General features: G+C 36.9%; 1 protein-coding gene across 2 annotated transcripts in view; it reads right to left on the bottom strand.

The window, feature by feature from the left end:
* LOC106869717 (uncharacterized) overlaps positions 1-9,139 on the bottom strand; it is a 145,533-nt gene that overhangs the window by 4,159 nt on the left and 132,235 nt on the right. Inside the window, exons 14-20 of one of the 2 annotated variants that reach the window (XR_016243596.1) lie at positions 8,158-8,237; positions 6,893-6,995; positions 6,086-6,220; positions 4,279-4,378; positions 3,003-3,160; positions 1,098-1,220; positions 654-773 (exon numbers count right to left, since the gene is read on the bottom strand). Coding sequence is in view for 1 of the 2 variants with exons in the window: in XM_089359518.1 (XP_089215644.1) it covers positions 675-773; positions 1,098-1,220; positions 3,003-3,160; positions 4,279-4,378; positions 6,086-6,220; positions 6,893-6,995; positions 8,158-8,237 (798 nt within the window). In the remaining variant the exon portion in view is untranslated. The remainder of the gene's footprint in view (positions 1-653; positions 774-1,097; positions 1,221-3,002; positions 3,161-4,278; positions 4,379-6,085; positions 6,221-6,892; positions 6,996-8,157; positions 8,238-9,139) is intronic. The other variant, XM_089359518.1, reaches the window with a different exon arrangement.

Here is a 9,139-nt window from a genome sequence, read left to right as displayed (position 1 = left end):
TATATATATGTTTGTATATATATATATATATATGTTTGTATATATATATATATATATGTTTGTATATATATATATATATATGTTTGTATATATATATATATATATATATATATATATATATATATATATATATATATATGTATATATATGAGGAATGTGGAAATATCTACTCAAAATTTTAATACCATTAACTGCAGAAAGTGGTTTTATCTTACAGCTTTAGAAACAAACCTCTCCTTATGCTATAAGAAGTGGAAACATCCCCAGTGACATTTTTTTCTTACAAGAGACAATTTTTCAGATTTTCTTAATTTTTCTTTCACATATTTCATCAAAATATCTCTTCACATACTTTTAACAGTGAATATGAAAACTATACCTACAGGAGATACTGAAAAAGTATTGCAGAAGTAGAAAAAACGAAGTCTATTTTTTGGGGGATGGATAATTCACATCATTATAGGAATGACCAGGAAATTTGATTACACAGTTAAAGGGTTAATTTGAGAAAGAGAAAGTGACAGGTGTTCTGTAATGTAAAAGGTAACACAGTCAACTTGAAAGCTATAGATAGATGGTTCAAATCCTGCCAGTGGGCCTGTTGGTAATTTCTGTCTCAAATTGGTTCTTATAATGTCTAAATCAATTAAAACATTAAGTTTAGAATGTCAAACATTTCCATAATGCTGCGATCTTAACAGACTTAAACTTACCTCTACTACTCTGTTCACCTGATAACCCAGAAGAGGTCGACTGTCTATAGCTGCCATATCCTAGCAATGAAAAAGAAAATGTTACATACACTGAAACAGAAGTTTGGGGATATTAAAAAATTTACTGTTTATTTCCATTACATGTCCATCCATATTTGGACAGTAATCTCTCTCTGTTGCAAACACCATCCCTGATGTCACTAATGTTCCCTGTAGTCTCTAAAAGAATACACTAAACATTTATTTATTTTATACATCTATCCTCATTTATCACAAGTATGTGGTTCCAAAAGAGAAAAGAATAATAGCCCTAAGTTGATCGACATATATTAAATTCAGGAGATTGTTTACCTGCCAATGACAATATCAAGGACAAGTGCTTACCTCACTGGCTTTGTATTTATATAATACTTTGTCCTTCAGTACAAACCAAAGCTGCTTCCATCTTTTACCTTTGAATAGTTTCAAGTAACCACTCATTGTTGAACCCTGATCATTAGCATGTACCTGGTAAAAAAGATTTAAGAAGAAAACTAAGCATTAGCACAATTAGACTTTCCATTAATTTAATTCATTATTGTCATCATGATAATCATCATCATTATGTTAATATTTGCATTCCCACTTAGTGCCTTACATACATCTTCACTCTTGTAAGGTTTTGTGAGTTCTACCATATTTAACTCTTTAGCATTTAAACTGGCCATATCTGACCAAAATATTCTACTTGGCTGATGTTCAAGCTGGCCAGATCCAACCTTTCACACCTACCCTACAATGTCATTTTATAAATAAACAATCACATTATCAAAATTTCAAGCTATGAGATAATACTTGATTAATTCAGAGCAATGTGAATAAATAAACATTGCATGTAACAGAGTAATATGAATGCTGAAATTTTAAAGTTTCTTTTATTCTTTTACTGGTTTTAGACTGTGGCTATGCTGGAGCATCGCCTTAAAGGGCTTTTTTAGTTGAAAAAATCGACCCTGTGACTTATTCTTTGTAAGCCTAGTACTTATTCTATCAGTCTCTTTTGCAGAACTGCTAAGTTACAGGGATGTAAACACACCAAGATCGGTTGTCATGCAATGGTAGGGGGACAGACAGACACAAAGACACACACACATAAATATATACATACATATATAAATATATATATATGACAAGCTTCTTTCGGTTTCTGTCTACCTAATCCACTCACAAGACTTCGGTCAGCCCGAGGCTATAGTAGAAGACATTTACCTAAGGTGCCACACAGTGGGACTGAACCTGGGACCATGCGGTTGGGAAGCAAGCTTCTTACCACACAGCCATGCCTGTGCCTTTATAAAGGAGATACTATTATATTGTTGAATTTGGAGTTTTGACACAGAAAAGCTTTCAAGTTTGAAGGTCAAGAAAACTGATTAAAATTTTGTGTTTACAATTCTATAAACATCAGTTGAAATTACTGCTGACATCAAATGTGTTATTTCTTTATTACCCACAAGGGGCTACACACAAAGGGGACAAAAAAGGACAGACAAACGGATTAAGTCGATTATATCGACCCCAGTGCATAACTGGTACTTATTTAATCGACCCCGATAGGATGAAAGGCAAAGTCGACCTTGGCAGAATTTGAACTCAGAACGTAACGGCAGACGAAATACTGCTAAGCATTTCGCCTGGCGTGCTAACGTTTCTGCCAGCTTGCTGATATCAAAGGTGTGTGGAGCTACACACTAAACCAGGTGTCACCAGACTACGGCCTGTGAGGTCAGTTCATCTGGCCCATCACTGCACTATACCTTTAGTGTAAGTACTTGCAATGAGAATTCATTCCTGCAGCGATCGTGTTTTAATTTGCATTGCTGTGTTTAAACATTCTCTTCACGAGAATGTTTGCTGAAAAATGAATCTGTCACTCATACAAGTTACAAAATAGTGCATAAGATGGCAGAGTGAAGAAGACCATTTACTGATGGCAACTTCATCAAAAAGTGTATGATGGAAGCAGCAAATGATTTGTGTCCTGAGAAAGCCGTTTTGCTTGGAAGTATCAGCTTTTCAGCAAGCTAAGCTGTGCAGAGAACAGAAGAACTTGGACAGAACAAGTATCTACAGATACGCGAGAAAGGTAAGAACTTCTTGTGGTATTCTCTGGTGCTGGATGAGTCTCTCTCTCTCTCTCTCTCTCGCTTTCCACTCCTTTCACTCATACTTATTTTATGGATAATAATATCCATTCTATTTTCATTTCATCAAATTAGAACTGCAGCCACAGATCTGCCCAGTACTTACTTCTTTCAGCCAAGCAGGCCGTTTTATATTCTTCTGGCCGTGGCGTCCACTCTTGCGAATTCTTTGGAATCGAGATAGTAACTCCTCTGGTTGTACATTGTCGAGTTTCTTGCCTTCTTCTTTTGCAGTCTTCATTTCTTCCATTTGCCGTTCCACTTCTATAAACAACATAAATGAAGAATTTTAGACAAATGAGTCAACTGCAGTACTTTTTTATAAGCTTGGTACTTATTCTATTGGTCTCTTTTTCTAAACCACTTACTTATAGGAATGTAAGCACACACATATCAGTTATCAAGTGATGAAGGGGCGGGGGGCAAACACAGACACAAAGACACACACATAATTGGTTTCTTTCAGTTTCTGTCTACCAAATCCATTTACAAGGCTTCAGTCAGCTCAAGGCTATAGTAGAACACACTTGTCCAAGGTGCCACACAGTGGCACTGAACCTAGAACCATGTGGTTGGGAACAATTATATGTCAGAGTGTGCAGTATGCTGCAATAACGCCATTACGACACCTGCACCACCACTAACAACAACGACAACAACACGTTTAGATAATCACACTGCACCCAATATAGTTAACCACTGTATATCAGAGTGTGCAGTATGATCTTCAGCTGGGTAGAGAATATCTTATACAATACTACAACCAAAACACAGTGAAAGCAACAACTAAGATAACACCACTCTAACTAATGTAAACAGTGTAGAGAATATTTTATGCCAAAATACTAGATTTCTAAATCACATCTAGTTGTTTAACTCACCTGTCTATGTGCTGGAGATAAGCTCCAAGAGAAATGTACTTGGGTTAAGCAACAAGAATAATGAAATCAACAACAAGTGCACTCATAGAGTGCAAATGTTCACCAAGGTAACACTAACATCCTCTCAATGATTAGCCAGAGATGATTTTTAAAATGAGAATATTTGAAATAAACTCGAATGCTCTCACAAACGACAATACTAAAATTGAACCTGACCATCTCAAAAATTAAGTAAAAAAAAAACAGGAAAAATAATCCAGAATCCTTGTCCAGCTATGGATCGATCCAAAAATCTAATCAGTTCGTGCCAGTCACGAGACCAAACATCCCTGAATGTTTCATCCGAATCACTCCAGTGGTTCTTGAGATATTTTGTTCACGGACAAACAAACATGACTGCAAACAATACCTCCACCTGCGCTAAGGCAGAGGTAATAAAACAAATAAATAAAAGTGAAGAAATTATAATAAAATATTTAATTAAATCATATCTGTAATTACCTGCAAATAATTTATTATTGCACTCATCACACACCCGACTGGGTCTGTACTCCAGATACAGTAGAGGCGCTTTGTTGTTGGAACAATTACCACAAGTCACCTATAGCAAAACAAATAATAATAATAATAATAATAATAATGATAATGATAATAATAATAATAATAATAATAATAAATAATAACAAAGTGTCTGACAATATGTGCATCTCTGATCATGAGCAGAAGTAGCAGGGGAGCATCACAGCCATGTGTTGAGAGGAATTCTTTGGAGTTTGGATAATTCACCTTTGGAAACATGTTTCATTCAACATCCTTAAACAACCCTTATTCAAAGACCTTTTGAGCGGGATGGGCTACTCAACCTGACCAAAATTCTAACTGGGCCCCACCTGCAATGTCATGCACTGTTTATCTTGATATGAGATCACCATATTGTGCACATATGGTTTACGGGTAGTCATGATGGGTATACAGGGCTTCGTATATTTTACCCCAGTGTCTTGGTTTGTGTATAGAAAAGCAGCAAATTAAAGAATACAGCTTCATTTTTATGTAAGATCACTGATAAATAAGAGATGCAATCATGGAAAAGTGGATATTAAAATGAAACAACGCTCATATATATATATATATATATATATATATATATATATATATATATATATATATATATATATATATATATATATATATATATATATATATATGGATGAAAACATTTTGATTCAAACTTCTTGGTACTCTGAGTTTCAGGTGTGACACTAATCTTTGGCCATTGGAGTTTGAGTGAAAGGACAGCTGAAGAGAGTAAATGTTTATTATGGACGTTAGCCTGCGATTGGTCGAGAAAGCTCATGTGGTATCACAGTTTGATGTTAATATTATAGTGACAGCAATTACTTGGAAAATACATCATGAACAGGAAACACAGCCGATTTCCTGTTCACCATGCAGTATTTTCCGAGTAATTGTTGTTGAAATACCAGCATCAAACTGTGACACCATGTGGCCTTTCTTGACCAATCACAAGATAACATCCACAATAAACACTGGCTCTCTTCAACTGTCCTCTCATTCAAACTCCAATGGCCGAAGATTAGTGTCATGCTTGAAACTCAGAGTACCAAGGCGTTTGAATCACAAACTGTTTTCATCTATACATGTAACTCCCAATAAATGTGTTGAGTGCCCATCTTTTGTTAGTGTACTTACTCCTATATATACAAGTGTGTGTGTATCTTCATATTTGTCATGCAGATTGAAAACCAGTGTTAGTTTATTTGTGTCTTATAACTTAGCAGTTTGGCAAAAGAACTGATAGAATAAGTACAAGGCTTCACAAAAAAAAAAGTGTACTGTTGTTGATTTGTTTGACTAAACTCATTAAGGCAATGACCCAACATGCTAACAGTTTACTGGAACAAGTAATTATCATCATTTAATGTCCGTTGCCCATGCTGGCATGGGTTGGACAGTTTGACCAGGGCTGAGAAGCTGGAAAGCTGCACCAGACTCCAGTCTGATTTGGCATGGTTTCTACAGCTGGATGCCCTTCCTAATGCCAACCACTCAGAGAGCATAATAGGTGCTTTTATGTGCCATTTGCGTGACACCAATATCTGCCAGGACTGTGATTTTACTTAGCTTGATGGGTCTTCTTCTCAGGCACAACATAATGCCAAAGGTCTTGGTCATTCGTCATTGCCTCCGTGGGGTCCAAAACCCAAAAGGAGCTTTTGAAAGTAAAAAATAAAAGATATAATAATGATGAATTTGAGAAGCATGTAAGAAACAAATTAATACTCACCCTGCCACAGGCTCGACAATGATGCCGCCTCCAGGTAACTGTGAATTCACAAGTACACAACATACACATTGTTACTCTGGCATCGGGTACCCAAAGAGGTGCTTTTGAACCTAACACAAACCCTTTTTCCAATGACTGTAACAACAGAAACAAAACAACAATCAGTTCAGAGCCTTTACAATGTCAAATGCAAAAAGTTCCTTCCCACCATGAGTCTTTAACCCTTTAGCATTTAAACCGGCCATATCTGGCCAAAAGTATTCTGCCTGTTTTATGTTCAAACTGGCCAGATCTGGTCTCTCACACCAACCCTACAATATTGTTTTAAAAATTAACAGCTACCTCATCAAAATCTCATAGCTACAAGATAATGTATGACTAGTAGATGAAAAAGCATTGATTTTGGCAGAATAATGCAAACACTAAAGGGTTAATCCAACATTAGGACAGTGGATCTGAGCCAGTCATGGGCAACATGCAACCCTTTTGACTATCATGTATGGTACAGTTAATTTCAAGACAATATCAGTATAATTTTTTTTTCGGGGTTTACACCCTAAAGTAGATAAAACCACCAAGTTATATCATTGAAGATTTCTAAAAAGAATGACATAGTGCTATATATTATTACTGCTATTTAGAAATTTTAAGAATTTCATAATAAGTAAACATAAGAACACAGAATCTTTCAGACAGTGATGTTTATAGACATTAGTAAAAGAGAATACATTCAAATGCCAACCTCAAATGTTCACACACACACACACACACAAACAAACACACACACATATTCCCAAGAATACTTACAGGTACTTGTGTTCGATTTACTTCAAAAGAATTCCTTTTCAAAGTGTTGTCTTCTATAGCTTTAGATATGGCATCGATCCATTCATCTCGCTCGGTGGATGTGCTGCAAAGAGAAATGGGTATAGAAGATAAAAATAAGCAAGATAAATCTAAATATGTTGTTGTTGTTTAGGTCCAGTGCATCTCTGCTCATGTAGACATATGATTGAAGGCATGCCAACTATGACCACCCTGGAGATATTTTTTTGGTGGGGTGGTGGATAAATAGCATTACATTCTCTAATGCATAGTGAGATGCAATTTGATGGGGAACTGTTTATTATTTCTAGCAGCTTCAGTGATCATGCAGAGGTCCATAGTAGACATGAAATAGCAAGTGACTATACAATATATATATCTATATGTATATATATAATACAAAAATATGAATGAACCGGTCAGTTTATGCTATGTTCATTTCCATAGCATGACTTTTATTTAATAATGCATAAAATAATATTACATTATCATATAGCCACACCAATTCATCAGGCAATATTGAACATTTTGCAGGTCTGCTTTCCATGCTAGCATGGGTTGGACGATTTGACTGAGGACTGGTGAAACCAGATGGCTACACCAGACTCCAATCTGATCTGGCAGAGTTTCTATGCCAACTACTAAGAGAGTGTAGTGGGTGCTTTTTATGTGCCACCGGCATGGGGGCCAGTCCGGCGGTACTGGCAACAGCCACGCTCAAATGGTGTTTTTTTACGTGCCACCTGCACAAGAGTCAGTTCAATGTTTTGTTTACATGCCACCGGCACGGAAGCAAGATCGCTGCTCTGGTAGTGATCCCACTCAGACGGTGCTATTAGCACTCCACTGGCATGGGTGCCAGTCATCGAATTTGGTTCAGTTTCGATCTCACTTGCCCCAACAGGACTTCGCAAGCTGGGTTTAGTGTCCAATGAAGGAAGGTTGGCATGGGTGCCAGTCAACGAATTTGGTTCAATTTTCGATTTCGATTTCACTTGCCTCAACAGGTCTTCCATATTATGATACAATGTGCTGTGAGGTGTGCAATGTTATTTCAGGATTCCTGTGCCACCAAATTTCAAGCTGGGGTATAACAAAAGTTGTCCATTATGATTTTGCCTAGCACACCCGGAATATATGCCCCTGTTTATTTCCTTTGTAGAGAATGACAGAGACAGAGAGAGAGAGAGAGAAAGAGAGAGTCAGAAACACAGAGAGAAAGAGAATGTTATTAATGTGACACTCACTTTGCACAAACTGTGAATGATCGTTGGATACTGATGATGTTGAATTCGTTTTTGAAGTCATCTAATGTTGTTTTTTTCACCTGAAAACAGAGAGATTTAACTGTAACAACAACAACAACAACAACAACAGCTGTATCAGCAGCAGCAACACAAACAACAATAACAAACAGCAATAGCTGAGTAGCAATAGTAATAACACTAACTTGAGTCAACGAGGGTCATCTCAACATATTCACACAACCAGCTAGAAATAGCAGTTAAATTTCCCTCTTATCACACCTCAATATCTTAACAAAAGAAAGACATATTGAACAGAAGCAACTATCATAATTGGCTATCTTTTACTTGTTTCAGTCACTGGATAGCAGCCATGCTGGGGGATAACCTTGAAAAGTTTAGTCCAGTGATTCCCAAACTTTTTTGGGTACTGCCCCCTTGGCACCCAGGACACATTCCTAGTGCCCCCATGCCACTAACTTACCACCACAAACACAGGCCCCTTTCTTGAGCAAATTCAAAGCAACTGCATTTCACAAATAAAACATAACCTAATTAACCTATTATTTTGTTGTTTTTACATCAATCAGCCCCTTTTGGCTACTCCCATTATCACCCCACTTTTCTTGGAACTCTCCACCGCCTCCAAGGAGCATTACCGCTCACTTTGGGAACCACTGGTTTAGTCAAATAAATTGATCCCAGTACTTAATTATTTTTTAAAGTCTGGTACTTATTCTATCAGTCTCTTTTGCTGAATAACTAAGGGGACATGAACAAACCAACACCGGTTATCAAGCAATACTGGAGGAAGGAGATCAAACACAAATACATACAATGTGCTTCCACATAGCTTCCATCCACTCACAAAGCTTTGGTCAGTCTGGGGCTATATTAGAAGACACTTGCCCAAGAGGTGCCCCACATTGGAGCAGAATCTAACACCACATGATTGTAGAGCAAGCTTCTTAACCAGTCAGCCATA

This window comes from Octopus bimaculoides, chromosome 11 (assembly GCF_046866305.1).
Source record: "Octopus bimaculoides isolate indiv1 chromosome 11, ASM4686630v1, whole genome shotgun sequence".
NCBI lineage: Eukaryota > Metazoa > Mollusca > Cephalopoda > Octopoda > Octopodidae > Octopus > Octopus bimaculoides.
This window is presented reverse-complemented; position numbering and strand designations above follow the sequence as displayed.